Raw genomic sequence first — 24,609 nt, forward strand, 5'->3', positions numbered from 1 at the left:
TGATGCATGCAGGCCGCATCAGGCTTGACTGGCATTTACAGACTCTAGAATGCTCAATTTCACTCAAAATAAGATTGAAGAGTGTTCCTTTGATGAGGTCCTTCGATTACTCCAGCCATTTGCTTTATTTTGGGCTTAAATATTGTTCTCTTATGAGAACCTCAAATCTGTGGCCTTCAGTGAAGTGAAGCCTAAGATGGCCTTCCAAGTTATTGGGATTTTGGCTTGCTACATGAGCAAGCTTTAAGCTCTCTAAGCTGAGGAGCTTTTCCAGAGTGTTTTTCAATGATAAGGGTGGGCTGATGACACCTAAAGTGCTTTATGATTTTATGTTAATGTAAACTTTCTCACAAGCTTTATTTCTGAATTCTCTAGTGGATGTTAATAGTGTTTTCCATAATTCGGATGTAAAGCAACTCCTCAACCAGTTTTTGAGTATGTTGCTGTAACTCTCACAAGAAGCGTTAATGCTCCTTTCACAAGCATAGTGGCTGATTGGAGGCATTTACTATTTGTGTCTGAGTGAACTGTGTTGTGACTGCTTAAAAATTTCAAAGTTTTCATGAGAGATATCTAGGAAACCATATGTCGGTGCCTCTGGTACACTCATATTAAGTATGGCAACTATAGGGTCCATACCAAAGTGAACCTACTCCTGCAGCAGGAGATATCCTTCAAGGAGAAAAGGACCCAGGGAAAAAATCTAGCTCTATGAGTTTCAAATAACAAGTAAGGGTGGGGCAAGCGTTAAGTCACCAGAACTGACAAGTATTTTATAGAGCATAATGACTGCTGTGGCGACACGCAGGCTAGGTGGGAGTCGAACAGTATAAAACACTATCCCAGAGCATATTTTACTATGACTAGTGGTACGTTTGTTCATTGAGATTTTGTTTCACTTTACAGACTGAACCACTTCTAGTTTTACTGTTTGATAGCCATTTGGCTACACTGTGTGGCACAAGCGCTCAGTGTGAATTTCTTCATAAATTGTGTGCTATCTATCTACAAGAAAAGTGAGAATGTCTTCATAAATTGTGTGCTGCCTATCATACAAGAAAAATGCATCTCCTTGAAAGTAAGGATCGCTTCCCATCCAGGCTACAAATTCCTAGCATTTCAATTCATTTGTTGTGGTAAAGCTGGAAAAGATCTATCACAGCTGCAAAGCTGTAACATGCAACAAGCTTAGGTGTGAACGTGCCTTCCAGATCTATCATACCACCTGCGGACCTCCACTCAGGTAACATAATATCTACCCAATCTTTTCTAGAGGTGCAGGGACTCCAGTACCTCATGTGTGGGAACATTTGACTGGAATTTAAACAATGACTGACACGTTTAATGAGAATTATTGCTGGTTCTGATGCCAGCACACAAGAATACTCACTGAGAAAGTTCAGAGTCTACTGATGTTTTCAGCAAACTGTTAATCTACAATACTTTTTGTACATGGGAAGGATTTTGAAAACTTCATGGATTTTAGAAAAGGTTAGTCACAGATTTCTGTGTTACAAATTTTAATTAAAAATGAATTACACAAAAAATCATATTTTTATGTATTGCTTGAAGAGAAATGACAGGTATACATCATATTGTATAGGAAGGACACAGACCAGAATACAAATCTCTGTTATAATACATATTACACACAACCCCTCAAAACAATTTACTATGTGGACAACTGCTATGAATATTCTAAGTGATAAACTGCAGCAAAGAGGCTATGCAAAAACAAATTGTTGTCACATTTCAAAAAGAGGGCACAGTGTACACTGCGAAATGTGGCAGTGGAATCTCAACAGAAAGAAAAAGAGAACAATTAGGATATGTAATCACCTTTTGCCTACAAATCAATGCTCCAAAGAAAATTGCGCAAAATAAATTTGCATATTTTGGATACAATCAACTACCCTTCACCTAATCCGTTCTTTAAGGAAACACTTACCTGAAATCTGGTGAAATGTAGTCTGCCAAAAGAAACACGTCTATCAAAATATTTAACATAGTGTGGATTACACCACACACACAGTATTCCTACAGGTGTGTCAAATGCAGTTACGGTAGTCACTATCAATTATCATGGTTAATTTGCAATTAATTTGAACTTTACCGCATACATCTCTAAAAATACAATTTAGAAGAGGATTCTTTGTATATGCAATCTGTTGTATTTAGGAAAAAAACAACAAGGGAATTCAAGAACGTGACAACACAACACAAATCTGAAATAAGATACACAACGTAAAATGCTCCCCTTGCTTATAATTTTTAAGAAGAAAAAAAATCATAAGGGAGGGAATGAAACTGACAGTCTTGGCACTAGACAAGTAAGTCCCACTAAATGACAACAGTGATGAATAGAAAAAGGAGGGCCTCAATGAAGCACTGGAATTACAAAATATAAAGTACAACCCAGTTAATATTAACCTTTGATCCAACAAGGAAGGACTATGAATCAGTATTTAAGACTTGACACATTAGTGTCCAGCAGAATGTGTGTACATAAAATTAATCACGAGCATACTTTTGTCGAGAATGAAATATATTCAGGACAATTTGATTATTCAATTGTTTACTGGAGTTTTGAGAAAAAACTTCAAAAAACAGGTTTAAGAAATAGGAAGATACAGGAATATCAAAGCTGGGCTTGGATGGCCGTCCTCAAATTATATGCAAATCTGACAGCGGAATTCATCCTGGCACATGCACACACACCATTTCAAATCTATACGCATCAAACACGCCCTCCTAAAATATAAGGATTTGCTGGAAAACATCCCAGAACAATCTCCACTGGAATTTAGAGTCTAATCATCAACACTGAGGAACTATCCAATAAACATAAACATTGACGAACAATATGAAGAACTCATTGCAATCACTTAGGGAAAAGTGGGAGGAATACATGGGATCAGTGGGCGATGATAATTATATCCAAATACTGTAAATATACCCAAGAGAGGTGGCCATTAGATCGAGATTCTGACTTACACCGATAAAAATACTACATCAGTATTTTTTTTATAAATAATTTTTATTGATTTTGCAAGAAAATGAAAACAGTGATACATACATCAAACATGATGCCAACGGGCATCCAACACTGGTCGAACCCATTATCCCAGGCAACACATTATATTGGGGATTGCACATTGTTCAGGAGCCTAGTGCGCCCTCCCATATCCCCCATATCTTATTGTACTTATTCGGACAACCTCTAGCCTCATATACAAGTTTTTCGCTCTGCGCGCACCAATCCACTCCCCGTCTCCATTTAGCCAGTGTTGGGGGACTCTTGGCCTTCCAGTCCGCCACTATATCCCTCTTGGCCACCAGGCATGCCACCCCAAGGAAAATTCGATCTGGTCTCCTTAGCTCGGTGTCGCCCATGATCCCAAGGAGGAGGGACAGAGGCTCTCTCTCTATATCCTCCTGCAAGACCCCAGAGACCTCCTGCAAGACAGCCTCCCAATAGGCTGGGCAGGTCCATACCATGTGGAAGAAGTCAGCTGCAGGGTTCCTGCAGCGGGGGCACTCCGCTGTGGGGCGGAGGCCCGCTCTGTGTAGTTTGGCGGTTGTGAGGTACGCTGTGTGATGATAGTAAGTTTGTATCAGTCGAAGGCGGGTAGCGATCGCTAGGGTGCGGGGGGCCATTAGTGCTTCGCCCCATTCCATCTCCTCCATGGGGCCTACCCACCCCTCCCATCTCTGGCGGAGCCCCCCCAGGGGACCCGAGGTGCTGGTGATTAGGGTGCGATATATCTGAGAAACACCTCCCCTGCCCAGGCCCCCCATCAGTGCCTTGGCCTCCATGGGACTATATTCGGGTATGACATCTCCCACTCGGATGTGTACTACATCAGTGTTATAGTGAGGAAAGACTGGTGCAGTATGGATGTCACCATTAATACACATCATTTACCATGCAGCACCTTTACCATGCATTTTGTGCCACACAGGTAAGTACCACATAACCTATTTAAAGGGTACCTTTATAACCTGGTATTTTACCACACAGGTAAGTTACTTTTTATGACATTATGAAGAAATCACAGTTCCAGAGTCAGGTATGTAGTTCATAAAAGAAATTTATTGATTAAGTGTTGAGTTTGAACTATCAGTATCTTCATGCCCACCAGGGCTTTCTCTAACTAACATTCTAAATGCCCCACAGTGGGGCATTCCAACAGGGCAGGTAGATGTATGGCTCGGGGATTACTGCATAAACATTAAAAAAATATACACACATATATATATATATACATATATATATGTAAAATGTCACTTACCCAGTGTGCATCTGTTCGTGGCATGTAGTGCTGCAGATTCACATGCTCTGCATATCCCGCCATCTAGTGTTGAGCTCGGAGTGTTACAAGTTTTTTTTTTCCGAAGAAGTCTTTTTTCGAGTCACGGGATCGGGTGACTCCTCCTCTCTGTGACAGTGCGCATGGGCAGTGGCTCCTTTGTCAGATTGTTTTCCCGCAGAAGGGTGAAGTAAGGAGTGAAATATTGTGTATGTACAACTATAGATATATACGAAGTAAGAAGTCCATGCAAATATATATATTTAAATATATGTGTATATATATATATAAATAAATAAACATATGTACAATTGAGTACTAAAACGACTACAGGCTCCCGGGGAGGAGGGAGAGCGCATGTGAATCTGCAGCACTACATGCCATGAACAGATGTACACTGGGTAAGTGACATTTTCCGTTCGATGGCATGTGTAGCTGCATGCTGTGCATAGACTGAAAAGCACTTCTCCTCCTAAATAAGCAGTGGTTAGCCTGTAGGAGTTGAAGTGGTTTGAAATAGTATTTTTAACACTGCTTGTCCAACATTTGCTTGTTATCTAGATAAAACATCCACACAGTAATGCTCTGTGAATGTATGTGGTGTGGACCATGTGGCAGCTTTGCATAGACCTGCCATTGGTATATTTCCTAAGAATGCCATAGAAGCACCCTTTTTCCTAGTGGAATGTGTTTTTGGAGTTAGTAATAGTTGCCTTTTTGCCTTAAGGTAACATGTTTGAATACATCTCACAATCCATCAGGATAATCTTTGTTTTGAAATGGGATTACCTTGATGTGGTTGTTGGAGAGCAAAAAAAAGCTGATTAGGTTATCTAAAGTGTTTTGTTCCGTCTATGTAATACATTAGAGCTCTCTTAAGGTCAAGAGTGTGTAGAGCTCTTTCAGCAGCGGAGTCTGGCTGTGGAAAGAAGACTGGCAAATCCACTAACTGATTAATGTGAAAAGGTGAAACCACTTAAGGTAAGAATTTTGGGTTTGTCCTAAGTACTAGTTTTTGTTTGTGTACTTGGAAGAACAGTTCCTCTAGAGTAAATGCTTGAATTTCACTTACTCTTCTTAATGAAGTAATCGCTACTAAGAAAGCAACCTTCCCATGTGAGAAACTGAATAGCACAAGAGTGCATGGGTTTGAATGGTGGGCCCATTAGTCTTGTGAGTACAATATTAAGATTCCATGCAGGAACAGGTGGAGTTCTGGGTGGAATAATGCATTCAAGTCCTTCCATAAATATTTTTATGACAGGAACTCTAAAGTGAGAAGTATGTTGTATGGTTTGTAGATACGCTGATATGGCTGTTAAATGAATTTTAATAGAGGAAAAAGCAAGGTTTGCTTTTTGTAAATAAAGCAAATAGCACACAATTTCTTGTACGGACGCTTTAAGTGGATCTATATTTTCAGGTTGGCAGTAGTAGACAAACCGTTTCCACTTATTTGCATAGCATTGTCTGGTTGTTGGTGTACGTGCTTGTTTTAGAATGTTCATACATTCTAACGGAAGCTGTAAATATCCAAACTCTATGATTTCAGGAGCCAAATCACTAAGTTGAGTACACTGGGATTGGGATGCCTGATTTGACCTTTGTTCTGAGTTAACAGATCTGGTCTGTTTGGATGTTTGTGATGGGGCACTACTGACAGATCCAGAAGTGTTGTATACCAGTGTTGACGTGCCCACATGGGAGCTATGAGTATCATGGTGACAGAGGTGTGACGCATTTTGTTGACTAGAAATGGAATTAATGGGATAGGGGGAAAGGGGTAAGCAAATATCCCTGTCCAGTTGATCCATACAGCATTGCCCTTGAATTGAGGGTGTGGGTGTCTGGATGCGAAGTTTTGGCATTTTGCGTTTTCGCTTGTGGCGAAAAGGTCCATGTTTGGTGTTCCCCACATTTGAAAGTAATATTGAAGTACCTGTGGGTGACTCTCCCACTCGTGTATTTGTTGCTGCGTCCTGCTTAGAAGGTGTAGTAGCTGGTTGTGTATCCCTGGGATATATTCCGCTAGTGAGGGAATCTGATTGTGAATTGCCCATTTCCATATTGTTGGAGCTAGAAGGGACAATTGGGATGAATGTGTCCCCCCTTGTTTTTTCAGATAATACATCGTTGTCATGTTGTCTGTTCTTATTAAGACTGTCTTGTTCATGATCTGAGGTTGGAATGCTCTGATGGCCAAGAACACAGCTAATATTTCCAAGTGGTTTATGTGGTAAGTTGATTGTGTTGAGTCCCATTCCACCTGTATGGTTAGGTTGTTGAGAGGGGCTCCCCAACCTGTCATTGACGCATCTGTTGTGATTCTGGTCTGTGGCACTGGGTCTTGAAAGGACCACCCTTTTGTTAAGTTGTTGTGATTCCACCATTGCAGAGATCTGTAAGTTTGGCGGTCTAACAACATTAGATCCTGTAACTGACCCTGTGCCTGAGAACATTGTTGTGAGAGACACTGTATAGATTTAGAGGTCTGAGATCTAGAATGGATCTGATAGTACCATCTTTTTTGGTTTAAGAAAGTATAGCGAATATACTCCTGTCCCTGCCTGTGAGATGGGAACCATTTCTGCTGCCCCTTTTAGTAATAGAGATTGTACCTCTTGTTTTAGTAGAATAGTGTGTTCTGGAGAGAGCCTGTGAGAATGAGGGGAAATATTTGGTGGGGTAGAGATGAGTTCTAGGCAATAACGATTGCAGATAATTGAGAGTACCCACTGATCTGTGGTGATGTTTTGCCAGTGATAGTGGAATTGTTGCAGTCTTCATCCCACAGGTGACCTGTGCGATTGTGGGATGTTTGGGAAATCATTGTTTTGTGGGTGTGGTAGCACTCTCTGAGGCAGTGATTTTCCTCTGGCTCTGAAGTTTTGTCCTATGTAAGAGCCTCTAAATTACCCTCTTGAATAATACTGCTGTGTCTGTTTTAGATGGGAGGTGGAAGCCTCTGCAGTTTGGGATTTAAACCCTCCCCTAAACTGTTGTTTCCGAAAGGAACCTCGAAAAGGTGTGGTATAAAGGGCTCCCATGGCTTTTGCAGTATCGGAATCCTTTTGGAGTTTTTCAATAGTAGTATCTACTTCTGGTCCGAAGAGATGCTGTTTATCGAAAGGCATGTTAAGCACTGCCTGCTGTATTTCAGGTTTAAAACCAGAGGACCTTAGCCATGCATGTCGTCGGATTGTAGCACTAGTATTAATACTTCTAGCTGCAGTGTCAGCTGCATCTAGGGCAGATCTAATCTGGTTATTTGTAATAGCCTGTCCCTCTTCTACAATTTGCTGCGCTCTCTTTTGGTGTTCCTTGGGTAGATACTGCAAGAATTCTTGCATTTCATCCCAATGTGCTCTGTCATATCTTGCCAACAGGGCCTGGGAATTGGCAATACGCCATTGGTTGGCTGATTGTGTGGATACCCTTTTCCCCAGTATCACATTTTCTACTTTCTTTGTCAGGGGGTGGGCTATCCCCTGAAGACAGAATATTAGCCCATTTCCTGGCTGCACTGACCACAACAGAATCCGGTGGCAGTTGTTGCATAATACAAACTGGGTCTGTTGGTGAAGGCTTATATTTTTATTATCAATTCTTGGGGTTAGAACCCTAGCTTTGACTGGTTCTTTGAATATGTCATCTGCGTGTCTAAGCATACAAGGAAGCATTGGTAAGCACTGGCAGTTTTTATGGGTAGAGGATAGTGTATTAAAAAGGAAATCCTCTTCCAAAAGTTCGGCATGCATTTGGACCCCATGGTATGCAGCTGCCCTAGATATAACTTGGGTGTAAACTGTACTACCCTCTGGTGGTGATGGTTTAGTAGGGTAAAGATCAGGATCATTGGACGGTATAGGATCCGAGTCATACATGCCCCATGGGTCTACTGTGTCTCCCTGTGAACAGGTATGGGAGTGTAATGGTGACTGTAGTGGTGGTGGGGTAGTAGTTGGTGGTGAGAAAGAAAGCTGTGGCGAATGTGGTAGAGAAAACTGGAGAGGTGATGGCTTATCCTTTCGTTTGAACATTTTTGCTGGTGGTGGAGCAGTATCAAGAGTCTCTTGAAATGCTAGCTTTCTCCTAGTCGGTGGAGAAGCAATAATTTTCCCAGTCTCTTTGTGGATATGTATTCTTCTCTGCTTACTGTCCGTAACCTCCAAAATTGGTTGAATATCAGACTCCTCTATTTGATGTTCTGATGTTTTTGTGCCCAGGATTGTTCAGTGGCTGTTTTCGGCATATGTTTCAAACGGGTCGAAAGTCCTGTCTCTTCTGTATAGAAGGTTGTTTTCGGCTCCAAGCGGTTCCGAGCTGTTTCGGTCCCGAAAATATTAGCTGAGGTTTCGGCTCCAAAGCCGGACGCAGTAATTTCAGATCCGAAGATTGTAGGCGTCGGCTCAGTTTGGAGGTGGAGCTTGTTATTTTCTTGCTCAACTCCGGCACCGAAACAGGCGTGACCTGTTGATGGGGTGATTTGGACTTTTTCAGCACCGAACCCAAGGGCCAGTCACCGACTACTTTCTTTCGGGTGGAACCATGGCTTTCCAGTAGTGATGCACCCAAGGCCTTGCTCGATTTTGTTAAAGTGGGTGTAGGGGCAGGTGTACTCACATGCAGTTCCGCTGTGATCGGCTGGCTGTAGTCTTCTGATCCTTGTTCGGAGTCGGAATCTTGGATCGAAACAGCCATCTGTGCCTGCTCCTCCTCTAAGCTGTCGGTGGACTCTGTATATTTCGACGCCATCTCGAGTCTTCTTGTCCTTTGATCACGCAGTGTATTTTTCGACCAATACGAATGGCAAGCTTCACAATCTTCCTCTCGAGGTTCACAAGAAAGGCAAAGATTACATACCAAGTGCTGGACAGTATAAGGGAATATTGCGTAGCATCGAGGACAGAATCGGAATGGAGTCCAATCCATCAGGCTATGGTGTGGTAGGCCCGTACAGGCCCAAGAAGGGTGCAAGCACCTGAAAGGGCGTTTTCTTGATCCCGACGGTACTATTGGATTGGTTGCAGATGTAAACGTGTTCAAAAACAATACCGACGGAATAAGAAAGCAAATACAAAGTTTCTGAATCGAAAGTCTAGGAGCGAGAGGGAACACGTCAGAACCCGACGGCAGAAAGAAAACATTCTAACAAAGGAGCCGATGCCCATGTCAAAGGTCACAGAGTTGAGGAGTCACTCGATCCCGTGACTCGAAAACTCGAAAAAAAGACTTCTTCGAAGAAAAACAACTTGTAACACTCTAAGCTCAATACTAGATGGCGGGATATGCACAGCATGTGTATCTGCAGCTACACATACCATTGAATATATATATATATATATATATATATATATATATATATATATATATGCACATATATATATATATATATACACACACACACACACACTCTGCTCACCATCAAAGGACAGAAAAACAGCACTCCAGTGGACAGATTGCACAAATGTATTTTTCTGTTGTGCAAATCAATGCCAAAAAGACGCATTTCGGCTGAACTAGTGACCTAACAAATGCCCCTGCAGGCCCCCTCAATCTAGTACTCTGGCCTGATGCACCCAAGTGAGCTCGGAGGGTGGGCGCTCCGTGTACTTTGGAGGGGGGCCCCCTCAAGAACTCTGGTGAATAACTATGGACGAGACCCATTTGCAGTACAAATGAAAAATTTGCTAATGGGTTTAAGGGGTAACATCTCGGTAGCAATCCGTCGTACAAGTAAATAAATAACATGATGCCTCTCTCCAGGATCACTAAATCAAAAATCATGATTTTTGATCACTTTGAAGACAGCTTTTCAAGTTTTGCACATTGTCATATTGTTTCCAAAGCTCCAGATTTCAAAAGTGCCTGGCAGTCTACGGCGTATATAGATTCATCACCAACCTTTCTTCTATTTTAAATTCATTTAGCTTCTATGTACTGATCTCAGATTCACTCAGCTACTGACATCTGAACCCAAAGAGGTCGATCTGATCAATCATCCTTCAATCAGTAACAATATTCAAGTAGGGCCTAAAATATAAACGGAAAACATCAAGGCCCAGGTTAACAACAAAACAGAGCCCCTTGTTCACCCAGCACAGACTGGGGTTGTGTGCCTCAATTACCAAAAAAAGCGCTGTAGCCAGCGCATGTGCTAAAAACAGCACAGCACAGTACTGGGAGCAGCATGAACTCTCTTGCCACTTGTGGGTCTATGCAGAAGGCCTCACAGACCCATAACAGGGCCCATAAGGCATCTATGATGGAGGATACATTCACAGATATTGTCGACCTTGTGAGGGTTTTCAGGATCTCGTCAAGGGCCAGAGAGCAGCCAAGAGATGCTGGCAATGCAGTCTAAGTCACGCTTTAGCTGGCTTTGCATGAGTACCCATGGTGCCACAGGATTTCTTTGTCCAGACCTAACCTGTGCCCTCGGGAGGGCAGGGCAAGGGGGTTCAGGCCGCTGTTTAAATGTGCCATTTCCTTTGTTGCCCAAATGCAGCATGTCGCTCATTTGCATGCTTCGGTAATATGCATTATATGCAAAAGACATCATCGTACGGTATGCATAATAAATACATTGACGCAAACAATCAATCATCATTGTTAAAGGCATTCCCTTATTTGCTTGCATTAAGGCCCTTCTTCACTGATCTACCCTCCTAGCAGCACAGTCCTAGCTAATCCACTAGATTTAGCAATAGCTCCCATCCGTGGGAGAGCGCTGCTATGGGTTTATTGCCGGATTCTAGGGACTTTCAACAGATATTCTTCTGCTGATCTTAATATAGAAATTACTGGAAGCCAGGAGAAGGTCTGGACTATGCACAGGATCTTGAATGTGATCTTGTGGGAGGCAACTACAGAACCTTACCATGATAGCCATACAGTTGGCACCCACGAGGATCCAGGAACTTTCCACTCGCTGCAGTTTTTACGTACTTTACATAAGGCCTCTGTAATGAAATCCGTTACACAATGAATAATTATGATTCTTGTGGCCATGGTCGAAATGTGCTTGGGCTGTGCTGGATGAAATTTTTTAATTTCCAAAACTGAAGACAGCATGTTCTGTGCATTGGGTTTATCAGGGGACACTGAGTTTATCGGGGGTGTAGAATATAATATCATATCGTATCATATATTATTATAATATATACACACATTGGGCTGCTTTTGGGCCGCACAAGAATAGGTAGAAGTTTCTAAAATGCAGCAATCTCCCATATGTTATGTTTGTGTTACACTCATTAAACAAACTTGATTGCACTGCGATCTACAGATGGAAGAGAGTTTGTTCTCCAGTCTCTGGATGACATCTCTTTGCATCTGTTCCTCCTTGTAGCGCTGGGAACAGCTTCAACACAAGTATTCATCAAAGGAAGAGCTCATTGCTCATCTCAGTACTATTATTAACAATTTGCTTTGCATTGTTAAATAGTGCCATGACGGCCATGGCAAGGGGCGTGACCCGGACTGGGATTGCACTGCTTGCAGAGCATAAGAGATGTGGTCCTATAGTTATCTGCACTTTCATTTTTCTGTACAGATATTACTCATGCACTCTTTGTCCAATCAGTGTAAAATATGTGATTTACCTTCTGATCTAAAAGGATTTAAACGTGAACACACAAATCTTCTGGTCAGCAGTTAGTTTCCACAGGATTCTAGATACCAGTGCTTTTAGCAGGTTTGCACTTGAACTGAAAACTAAAATGTTGACAAGTGACTCCCCTTCCCAGCTCCCTAGCCTGACCAGTGAACGATACTTTACATTAATGAACGTGACATTCCTGGTCTAACTCGCAACATTTCCTGGAAAAATATACTAAAAGTTTCAATCTACTCCATCATCTGCTAATAAATTGTGGCATTTGACTGTAACATAAACTTTACTGTTTTCACATAGGCTGTGCATGCCTAATTTTTTAATAGGACTGGGGGCGAATGTAGAAATCTTCTTCACAATGAAAAAAACTATTATGCCTACTTCTGTAACCCGCCTCAGCCATACTGTCCTCACTGCACATATGAAAAATGACTTGCGGGTTACTGGAGTAGGCACTTCAGCCATACTGCACAAATTCAACAAGCATTTTCAATGCGATGGGGATCGCATTTGCTCGAGTTGGAGCTATTTGCGTTGTAAACTTTTCTTGCCACACAAATTAAAAGAAAAAAACACAGCGCGATCGGGCTATGTAAAATGCAGCGCAGTCGCGCTGAAATAGAAAACGAAAAAACGGAGCGCGATCGCGCCATGAAAACCCCAGCGCAATCACGCTGCGGGGAAAATGAACAGATAAAGTAGTCCAGAAACCAGGCTCAAAACATCGAGCATCGTATGTTTCTAGTAGTTTACCGGTGCTGTATAGGCAGGCTAAACACCAGGAGAAGGCATGACGTATGCATGCCTTTCACAAATGAAAGCAAGCAGATTTTAAAGAACAAGCCCAGTAACCAATGAAAGAGACTGACGTGATCTGGGCGTGGTTTGAAGCCCAAAGAAAGATTACTTTATTGACGGTCAGACATAAAAAAAGACTTGTGCCTACTCCTGTAACCTGCATCAGCCATACTGTCCTCACTGCACAAATGAAAAGACTTGTGCCTACTCCTGTAACCTGTCTCAGCCATACTGTCCTTACTGCACAAATGAAAAAAGACTTGTGCCTTCTCCTTTAAACCGCTTTGGCCTCTCTGCACAAATGAAACAAACATTTGCTATGCAATAGGTCTTGCATTTGCTTGAGTTCGAGCTATTGACAATGCATATTTATAACTGGACTTTTCTTGCCACATAAAGTGGTCAAAACTACCCCATAATTTCGTCATGTCCTGTCATATAATTCCAGTAGCCCTGCATATAACTATAGCACTTCCATTTTCCTTCTTCCTCTATCTGCACCAAAAATGAAAATGTTCCTATTTAGCATCCTAATTCAAATCTACCATGCTAATTCCAATAGAATACCACTGTCACCACCCACCATCAGAGTTGCTGGATGGCTAAGACAATTCACCAAAAAAAGACACAAGACAGCCACAGAGGAGAAATAAACTAGAAGGGTCACCCAAACATATCAAGAGTGTTCAAACAGTCATAGTGTAATAAGGTTACATACCTTATTGCAACTATATTGTTAGCCCCTAGGTGAAGGTAATGCAGTTTAACCATATATTTTGCCCCCAGAGGGCATAGTGCATTACACATTTTCAAGGTTAGCCAGACTATTGCAATGATATTACAAACAAGGCCCATGAAACATAATTTCTCTCAGCTGTAAAACAATAGTTCCAACCATGAGAGAACTTAAAAAGATAATAAATGGTGAAGGCCTCAAAAAATCTTTAAAATGTTTTTAAACCTGCAGGTCCAGTAGCTTGAATAATCTACTTGACCTAACTGTAATGTACATGATCTAGAAACGGGTCTCAAATTGTGTGTCCTAGGCAAATATTGTATTTTACAGTCACCTTTTTCTTCATTCTCACATATGAGTTCACCATCAAATATGCGAGTTCAGCATTTCTGATGTAAAGAAAATCTTCTTTTGTTTGATTAAATACACTACACATTTGCTCTATGTATAATACATCTATCCCACATATAGGGTACACATGATCTATGCATGACTTGCCTCTCAGTTTACTCATAGCTTTGCCATCAGGCCAGGAGTGTTTCTCAGTTTATGTTTAAACACTCACTGTTAATAAAGATATTCCTAAAGCATGATGTGGTAGCACACTGTCATTTGCAGACAGTACATTTCCAAGAAAAGTCCAAAAACCTTCCCAGTAACTTGCAGCTTTACTGATAAAACTATATAGTGTATTAACAATACTCTGTGAAAATTGGGTTTCAGAAAACATTTACCATTTGCACATCACCAAGTCAAATGTTCTGACTTTTTTTTCATCCTATCACAATATATTTTTCATCACACAGAAGTAGAAAAAATGGTCTTTCTCAGCTACTGGCATATATTCTGAAATGTTTGTAAAGTTGACTTAGTTATATAAATGCTGTGTGTTAGGAAAAACCTGATACAAAAAGTATTTCATTTCACATAGGTCAGACAGTTCACCTTACAAAATTCTGGAACTCTGCAGTCACAAGGAAAAGTATTTGCATTGTAAGAAGACAAACTGACTTTTGACCTCTGTCTCTGAACACTGAGCAAATGTGACAAGAATAAGATTCAAAGGCATCTTTATTGCTAATTTAGTTTCTGACTGAACAGAACACGTTCTTTTCCATTCCCAGAAGGGTGGAGTGGATTCTAAAAAATAGCTCGACCTCATAAAATAAAACTCACCATAGCAGCCCTGTGGTGGCAGGGGTTAATATTTTGGAGTCCCCACTAACATAGTATGGGGACTCAGAGATGATGTTGAAAGAAAGAGCACATTGTGGGGAACATTTTGGTTGCAGTCCCATTGTCCTAGGACCACCGCAGGCTGAGTTATGAGCAGAAAGGTTTTGTAAAAGTTATTGCCTGCAAAGCATTATGGTGTAAGTTTCCTGAGTGCAGTGAATTTTGTAGTATTGGCTCTCCCGCTGTGATGGGAGAGATACGTTTGCTTTGAGGATTTCTGTTTTACCATTCTCAAGTGTTTTAAGGGAAAGGCACAAGAAATTACTCTGATTAGGTAACTATGAACAATGTGACCAGCGCTTCAATAAGCCATTCGAGTTTACTGTTGTGTCTGTTCACGCTGTGAGAGCCATGGCCGGCATGCAACAGAAAGGGTAGACACAAAAGAAGAAAAAAAAATAGTTTGCTCATGCTGAAGTATAGTATATGGGCAATCGTGCAATAATCCATGTAACAGAGGCAGTCTGCAAGGTGTGACAAAAACAGCCTCAAGGCCTGCCAAACGTAAAGCATTTACCAATGACGTCAAGTGATTTTTGAAAGGCAAGCCAAGGAGCGAGTTAACGCGATGAGTGTGATTAAAAGCCCACACCACTTACAACAGGTCAAAGCGCCTGCGTGCTCGATCTAAAAGACTTGTGCCTACTCCAGCAACCTGTCTCAGACATACTGCCCTCACTGCTTGGATGAAAACGGATTTATTTCTACTGTTGCAACTGGCCTCGCTATAGTGTCCTAGTTGCATGAATTGTGATTAAATGTAATTTTAGAAATTCACTAAATTGAACTTGCTTCTTCCGCCCTCAACAAGCACTTACTTGATAGATGAAATCCATTGCTACACACATCTGGTGATTTACTGACAGATTAGTGCACCTCACATGAAAGTTCACTTAGGTCTACCCTTAAAAGTAAACAGCACGCTGTAGGCTTTTGAAGTGTCCCTGTTGTCTACTACCTGGTGGGAGAACTCACAATGGTGTCCACTCCCAAATTAATTCATGTTTACGTGGAGCAGAAGTGCAAAAGTACAGCCTCATGTGCTCATGATAACTGGCCTCAAATCACACTGCCTTTCTGGAACACTCCTCAAATCCTCTCTCTGCTGCTAAATCCCCGGGAACCACGACCTCTTCAGACTGACAATCCCCGAGTACATATGTTATCCATTCACCTACACGGCTAACTGAAAAAAAATCAGATTTTAATTATATGTGCCTTGGATGTCTCTTGGTTTGTGAATCAGCGGTAAGATATATTTACATAACTTACGACTGCCTGCAAATTTAAACCAGTAGGATGTCAATTCAGCAAGTCTTGTGGTAGCTAGAGGAAGTGAGGTGATGCATCCTTTAAGCCTGATGTGCAACTGAAAACAGCTTTATAAACCAGGCTATTCGTGCAGAAATACCAATTCCATTCAGGTTTAACGCCATTCTACAACAAAATTACTGCCTGATGTAGGATCTGTTTTGCGTTCAGCAGGGGGAATAGCTGAATCCTCATATCAGTCCGCGGCACTTAATAATGTTTTGTCAGATTTGTTTAAAAAAAGCCTTTATATCTTATATAAAACTCTCGTCACCTGCTGCAAACCACAAGTCAATCCCTTCCAGGCAAAGCTTGGGGTCATGACAACTCAGACATCAATCAACCTTTAGAACAATAGCACCAACGAAGAAAACAAAACGCATTGAGCTGAAACATGCGTGGAGAAAAGCTGCCATAACTACGGGGAGCCAGTAGAGGGCAGGCGAGAGCCTTGTTGATAGACAACGTCCCTACGGTACTGAATATTGATACTCCACGGATATTAACAAAAAAAGGGACATACTTTTTTTTTCAGCAAAGGCTGACTGTAATGTGTCAAAACTCACAGAGATAACCTTTACAGCATTGCCTGCACTTAGACCACCTCATCATATCCAAACAGTTTAGAGAGAAGTAACCATCAGCAGCAACTATACACACAATGGCAAAGAGACGTAATTCATGTCAAACCTATTTTAATTTGTTTACTTACTTTATATCAGCAGACCTAGCTCCAATTAGTAGAGGGGGCTTCTAACAGTAACACTCAACAGGAAAAAAATCAGTACAGAATGGAATGGCTTGTGAACCCCATTTCAGACTAGATCACACAAACCAGAATGTGATTGGAATGGGATGGGGGAATTATAGAAGGGATGGCGTTACGAACTGGACAACTGTACATTTTTTAAATATTTATGTCATACAAAACTAAAATTTCAGGCCCTGAGAAACAGTGATTTGCCCAAAATCACACGACTATTTTAATCAAGCATTAAAGCTGGGATTAAAACCTAGGTATCATAGTTCCAAAGTAAAAAACAAAAAAAGCTACCAGGCCAAATATCATCCCAAATTAACCAGAAGGTGCATTTGAATGAATAGTGCCAGCTTAGAAGTTGAAAAAACTTACCCTCATAGGATGTATGTCCGCGTACGGGGGCTTGCCTTCCGCCATTTCGATGGATGTGATCCCGAGGGACCAAAGGTCTGCCACACAGTTATAGCCAATTTCTTGAATTACTTCCGGAGCCATCCAAAATGGAGTGCCTATCACAGTGTTGCGTTTGGCCATTGTATCCTGTCAGTACAATGTGTGCAAAAAATATAAAACATAAATGTGGGCAATCAGCTAGGATAGCTTAATTTTTTAACATGACAGAAAAAAAAAGAAATCACACTCAGAAGCAAACTCAGGAGCACACTCAAAGAAAACCAAACTGGTCTGAAAACTCATTGATACACAGCATGCTTGTGACATGAATAGATGTGATTCTGTGTGCGCAGACCACATTGCTACTAACCCCTTCAAGCATGTAGATCACTAATGGCCAGGTGTTAGACCGTCAATGTTTGAGACTCGTAATTTGCGAGTGGCAAACACTAATGTACAACAGTGTCTAAGAAACTGTTTGCGATTCCCAAATAGGTCGCAAGGGAATTGCCTCATTAATATTCATGAGGCAGTAGCAATCTGCGACCAATTGGGAATGACTGGCACTCGCAGGGATGGTGGCCTGCTGGGGTCAGCAGAACACCATATCTGTGGCTGCTTCTTATATAAAGCATTTTTTTTAAATGGAGCCCGGAAAACGGGCTGCATTTCAAAAGTAAATATGAAAAGATTTCTTTTCATTTTTTTTTTTTTCCAGAGTGGGCAGCGGTCCGATGTTGGCACCCCATTTACAAAGGACAAGGGGTCCCTTGGGACCTCTTCCCGTTTGTGAATGGCTTACCACCAATTTGACATTGGTGGTAATCTGGAAATGTTTTGTGACCGTATTCCCAGTTTCAAAACATTCATACATACCAGTGCAACTCGCTATTGGAAGGGATGCCCTTTACATTCCCCCCTCCAAAAAGCAACTCACAAACCCTATTTTGGGAGTCGGTAATAGGTTACTGACTCGCAAAATAGGATTGGTATATAGGACCCTTTGCCAATGGTAAAATGCACCATACATCTGGCCCTAAGACACCTGGCACTTTGCGATTTAACAGTGTGCATGATAAAATGCAAATTTTACATAGTTCATTGAGAGCTTGTTTTGGATATGGTGTTAGCAACTGAACCACATACGCTATTAACTCAAGCATGACAGTACATGGAAAGGACTGCTTTAATTAGAAGATGACTGGAAGTTTTTACTAACGAATAGTCAGTAATGACTACACATTAGTAGTATATGCGCTCACCAAAAACACTGTGGCACAACTTTATGGGCATAAGGGCATGGTAATAAGCTCCAATGAAGTTCTTTAAAGAATTTATTGATGGATGCAAATGTGGTGCGATGCTACCTGACAACACTTCGATAAAGGCTCACAAAACGATGAAAAAGGTATAGAGGAGTTGTTCAACCATGCTGCAAGAGAGTGCAATAGATACTTTGGGGTCAATTGTCCACGGATCTGAAATATTACTAAGTACTTACTATTAATACTCTCGTCATATGTAAACCAAACTGTTCAAATGTCTCATTATTAATAATAAATTTAAACTCCAGTCTTCTCAAGGAAAGTAACCTACAGTCACTTCTCAGGTCTTTCGCCACGGTCAATATCACAAAAATAATAGCAGCTTTATCTTTCCATCAATCATTCTAGAAAAAAAGACTCCCTACAGGATACACTCTACTTTATTCCTTACAGCTTGAGTGAGTGGCAAAACTTATTTCTTTACAGGACAAATTGTTAACCAACCGCAACTTTTTCAGCACGGGCAAACCAAAACGTAAACTGTTAAGTAAGATTTGTATACAATGGCTTTAGTAGTTTGCATTGTTGTTTTTGGTGGACGCCAGGGGGGGCGCTTGATCTGCGTGGATCATGTCACGGCCGCTGAGTTGGGCTGCACAAGGGCCTGGGAGAAGGTCCCCTTCTCCAGGTGGCCCCACGGCTGAATAAGTTGGGGTCTTGTAAGGAACGCATTGCTGCCAGAGATATCCGTGGGGTGACCTGCGGGGGGCCCGCGCAGCGGTGTGGCTTGGCTGGGTGCCGCCTCAAGGGGCCACTGGGTCTTGTGGTCTCCTGGAGAGCTGCCCTCTATAGTACACACCCTCTTCAGGGACACACGGTGATTCGGTCCCCTGGCCACCCCCGTGACTGTGAACTTCCCTCCAATCGCCTGGAGTGGCTGGACTTAACGCGGATTGGCTGCTAGTGCTGGGGGCCTGGGTGTTGGGGCTGTATCGTGGCCCAGGCCAGCGGCGAAGTGGAAGTGGGGCCGTCCCGGATTGTGGGGTGCCATTGAGAGGCCCGGACTGGAACTGATGTGGGCCTTGGGCCCACACAACTGGAGATAATTGCGCCCAGCTTGTGCCTCTGCTGGGGCTCCCTTGCCAAGACCCGCATTCTATTGAACCCTAGATTGAGACGGGTCCAGGTCCTATGGTCCGGGAGGTACCTATGTCCTGAAGGGGACACGCTGGGACCGGAGGGAGAGATCAAGCTGTGTTCTATCGCGGCCCTGGCCTCCTGATCCTGCTTTTAAGTGAGACTGTTCTTGAGAGGGGACGTGCAGACTAAGGATCTCAGAAATGGGCCAGGACAAAAACACCCAAACTAAAGCTGCACAAACTGAAATACAAAACACCCAGGGACTCCTGTACCGGCCAGGCATCCGGGGTAACGGGGGAGGTCAACGTAAACGTAACCCTCCGCCCCCGCCACCTCCAGACATGGCAACGCTCCTGAAAGCAATCCACAACTGCAGGGAAGTGGTTGAGTCAAAGTAGGGGGTCAGAGTAGACCTATCCCTGGTGCGTCATGATCTACAGCGAGTGGTTGAGAGGGTGATGGAGACTAGAATTTCTACATTGGAGGATGTAGTGTCTGCACTTCAAACTCGGATTACCCAGCTCACTTCAAAGGTGTCCGGACTGGAGGAGAGGGCAGACAATGCCGAAAACAGGTTGTAAAGAAATAATCTTCGCCTGGCGGGGCTGCTGGAAAAAATCACAGGAGGCAGAATAGAGGACCTCATGGTACCTGGTTATGATCATGGGTGCGGAAGAGATGGATGCTGCCATCTCTGAACTTAATGGGGGTAGAACCGCCGGGCCTGACGGCTACCCATAACTGGCCGCTGACAGCAGAAGAGGTGGATGCTGCCATCTCTGAACTTAATGGGAGTAGAACCGTTGGGCCTGAAGGCTGCCCAATTGAGTACTACAAAAAGTTCCGCTCCTTGTTGGTACCTCATCTCCTGAATCTTTACGATGTGGCTACATGCCCGGTAGGAGCACGCGTCACTGTATTCAGCAAGTTCAGGAGGCCTTATCCCACGGCTCCTGGGCCGGTAACCCCCTGGCCCTTCTCCTCATAGATTTTTGTAAGGCATTCAATACAGTCTTGTGGGACTATATGGAGGTAATTCTGGCACGCATGAGGTTGGGACCCTTGGTCCGCCGGATGATCCTTCTCTTGTATTAACACCCCACGGCCCAGGTTCGGGTGAAAGGGGTGCTCTCCCAGACATTTCCAATCTGTCAGGGAACGCGGCAGGGTTGTCCCCTGTCCCCACTGCTCTTCGCGATGGCGATTGAGCCTCTGGCGTGTTTGCTGCAGAGCAATACCCAAATATGGGGCTGGAGATGGGGAGAGGGAATTGAGGACAGAGTGGCGCTGTATGCAGACAATGTGCTGGTGTTTCTTAGTGATCCGCCCACCTCGGGACCCAGATGCATGGAATTGCTGGAATGATTTGGGAAAGTGTCTGGGCTCTGTGTCAACGCCCAAAAGTCTGCCTAGGTGGAGGTCGGCGGATGAGGAGGATAGATTGTGGTGTCCCCAGGTCCCCTTGTGGAGAAACGTATTTAAATACTTGGGAGTCCACGTTTTCCTTCTGCCTGACTTGGCGTGGGTGCTAAACTCCGGGAACTTGACGGCGCGTCTGGACAGGGACGTGCAGATCTCCCTCTCAACCCCTTGGGGCACACTGCCCTCCTTAAAATGATGGGGCTACCTCGATACCTAAACGCCCTTGCACATTACCCTTACCAAATACTAAAGGTGTGGTTCCCTACTCTCACTTCTAAATTTACAAATTTCATTTGGAATGGAGGGTGGCAAAAGGTGGCTTTTCATACCGTGCGGAAGTCCCCATATGAGGGGGGCCTGGGTGTCCCAGATTTATATTTTTACTATTTAGCTGCACAGGTGGTGCCCATAAATGATTGGTTTGCCAGGGTTGGAATGACCTGGCATATCGACTTGAATTCCGGGAGGTGGGCTTTGGAGGCCTATTGGATATGCTTAATGTCAGCGGGATTCCAGTCCAGACTGCGTCTTGCACCCGGGTGGCGGTGAATTGTTGGAGGGCGTCCCTAAAACTTATAAAATGGGACCGACTTCTTACTCAAATGACCCCACTGTGGCACGGAGACTGGCTTCATCAACTCACCGCACTAAAGGGCTTTCAACAGTGGGATTTAATAGGGGTTACTTACTTAGGGGATGTATATATAGGAGATAATCTTATGTCATTCTAGGACATGAGAGAACAATATGGGCTGCACCAGATACAGTTCTTCTGATACCTGCAGTTGCGCCACGATTTGGGTGCCCATGTTTCAACTCACACCCAGCTCCCCGACCACAACCCGCTCAAGGCCAAATTGTTAACTGGGAGCCTCGAGAAGAAAGCAGTGTCCCAAATTTACAAATCGCTGCTCACAGGTGGGTTAGAACATCTGCACAGAAGATGGGTGCACTGGGTAGGGGAACTGGACAAGAACGACTGGCGGGAGGCATTGTTGGCCCCCCCATGAGTTAGCCATATCGGCTAGGCTGCGAATGGTGCAGTTCAACTACCTCCACGCTTCTTATCTGTCCCCCGCAATAATGTCTAGGATGTCCGGTGTGGCGGCGGTGGCATGTGCTAAGCGTGGTCTCCCGGGGAGTGATTTCCTCCATATGACTTGGAATTGTCCCGAATACAACCCTTTGGGAGGGGTTTGGTATGGAAATGGCAGAGGTCCTGGGGCATCCAATAGACTTAAGCTCCAGGGTTGCGCTGCTGGGGCTTTTGGAAGAATTGGGGGGTCCATGGGCTGACCGGACATTTATAGGCGTTGCACGCCTGGTTGCCAAGAGAAATATTGCTCATTGGATGGAAGCTTCCCAGGGATCCTTCGCTGGCGGGGTGGAAGGTGGGGGTGGATTGGTGTGCGCATCAGGAAAAAACTATCTATGAGGCTCGAGGGTGTCCGGAAAAAACATGACAAAATGTGGGGGAAATTGTGGGCATATAATGGTGTTTTGTTGTAACGTACTGCCAAGCACTGGTTGTCCAGCAACGGACTGTGTCCTATGCCTTGTACTGACATTATTGTCGTTGTCGGAGCTTATTGTATGTGCACTGTTTTCAACTTACTGAAAATATTACAAATTTGGTTCTAAAAAAAAAAAAACTTTTTCACTAATGGGAAGGCACTGATTTGTTAATAGCTACACTTTCCACTAAAACATATTGCTGGCAGCAAATTTTGCTGTGTTTAAATGTTCACTTAAAGACAGATAATGTGTATTTTCCCTCAGTGAGGTTGACAATCAGTCTGCACCCAGGATTTTGCAGCTTGGGATGGGAACTTCCAAGGCAAAGAAGTAAATTTTGGAGTCCCAAACCCCAAAATGTATTGCTTTTTTGTGTCACGCAGAAAATGTGCCTGTCATACAAATACTGCTTGGTCCATCACTGCTGGACACTGCCAAGTCACAGTCCCGGCTAAGTGTCCAGTACATCGCGCCTCGGAACAGGAGGATGTCTGGTGCCAGAGTGCTGAGTTAAATTTGAAAACACTGTTCTCTCTGGCATCTGAAAACCTCTATTCCAAAGTGCACAGGGCAGCAGGAGGGTGCATGGGGAGGGCACAGGAGACTCGAGGGCCATGAGTGAGATAGGTGAGTGGAGGAGGAGAGGCAAGGGTGAGAGGGGTTTCAGCCACAGCAGGAGTCACAACAGAGAGAAGCACAGGTGGTGGGGAATGAGGGAATGAAAGCTTTAGAAAGGTCAGAGGTTGTGGTGGGCACAAACCAAAGAGCACAGGAGATGCAGGGGGTCCTGGCAGATATCCTGGGGGCGAGGCCACAGATTGCTAGCACAGGAGGAGGGCCCTGTGTATTTGTAGCTGATAACAGGAAGGCCACAGAGGAGCTTAACACCTCTGCAGTCAGAGGAAGTTGATCCCTCTGCTGTCAGCTGGCCTGTCGCTCACCCTCCTTTTATTGGCTTTGAGGCAGGGCACAGACAATAAAAGGAGGATCTGCCTTATTTATTCTTTTTAAAAAAATACTTTTTAATTTTTACAGGAACTTTTGAAAAAATAAGAGGACATTTATAAAAAAAAGTGCAGATTTCACATCTGTTTGGCCTAGCGCTATATCCGGAGAGGGAGGGGGAGAGTCTAGACATTAATGTAAGCCCATTGAGAGTACCACAGTTTACTGGTGGCAAGATGTCACAAAAAAGCGTTGATGCTGAGGGGGAACCCAAACTTTAGCCCTGTTTGTGAGGGTGACTTTCATTCCAGGTTAGTTGTGGATTGGCAGTGTTGGCAACATAATCAATAGTCGGTAATAGGCTGTTTTATTTTTACCCTTATGGAGGGGGGAATTTCTTCAGGTAAAGTTTGCACCTATCTGGGACCCCTGGACTCCATTATGTCTGGGACATATGCGGTGTATGACTTAACCGAGTTGTACATTAATGTGTGTGGGTGTGGTGGGTTTCATATGTGCCTGGTCAAGTGAAGGGTGGGATTCACTGGTTTCTGCATGTATGTGTGCCTCAAGATGGTGTACTACTTACTTTGTGTAATGCTGGCCATGGTCTGCCCCAAACCCAGGAACTTGCATATATACAATCTTATGTGCCCCTGCCAGAATAATTTGTTTCTGTGGGTGGAGTGAGGCAGCCCACCACCACATTCAATTATCCCAAGTTTCTTTGCCAGGATGAAACGGGTCCCTTCCCCATTCAATGTGTGAAATCTGCATTGTTGTAGAAAATAGCCTGCAGTCTGGACCCGCTACACATATATAACTAAACCAGCATAATTTAGGCTCAAGGTGAGTAGCTGACACACATGGCCTTCACACAGGCTTATCAAGCTGGGGCCATAACCCACAACCTCCCGGGATCGGAGGGGACCCTCAAGATTTGAAAATTGCACATCTCATTATTGGGAATCCCAGGCAATCAGGAAAGGATAAATTCAGGTCCTAGTGAAAAGTAGAGGATTGAACGTTTCGTCTTGACATCCAAGGAGGTCCTATACACCACTTTATGAGTGAAGACAATGGAAGAACGGGATTAGAACCTCTGCAGGTAGCTTCTCTTCTCAAGACAGAGCAGAAGTCCAGTCAAGACTGTGTAGTCGGTG

At 43.5% G+C, this 24,609-nt stretch overlaps 1 protein-coding gene across 2 annotated transcripts in view; it reads right to left on the reverse strand.

Moving 5' to 3' along the window:
• Positions 1 to 24,609, reverse strand: part of STK3 (serine/threonine kinase 3) — a 731,888-nt gene that overhangs the window by 511,598 nt on the left and 195,681 nt on the right. For both annotated transcript variants that reach the window (XM_069220541.1, XM_069220540.1), the window contains exon 6: positions 17,139 to 17,306. In XM_069220541.1, the coding sequence (XP_069076642.1) occupies positions 17,139 to 17,306 (168 nt within the window). The remainder of the gene's footprint in view (positions 1 to 17,138; positions 17,307 to 24,609) is intronic.

Source organism: Pleurodeles waltl, chromosome 2_2 (assembly GCF_031143425.1).
Source record: "Pleurodeles waltl isolate 20211129_DDA chromosome 2_2, aPleWal1.hap1.20221129, whole genome shotgun sequence".
In the NCBI taxonomy this organism is placed as follows: domain Eukaryota; kingdom Metazoa; phylum Chordata; class Amphibia; order Caudata; family Salamandridae; genus Pleurodeles; species Pleurodeles waltl.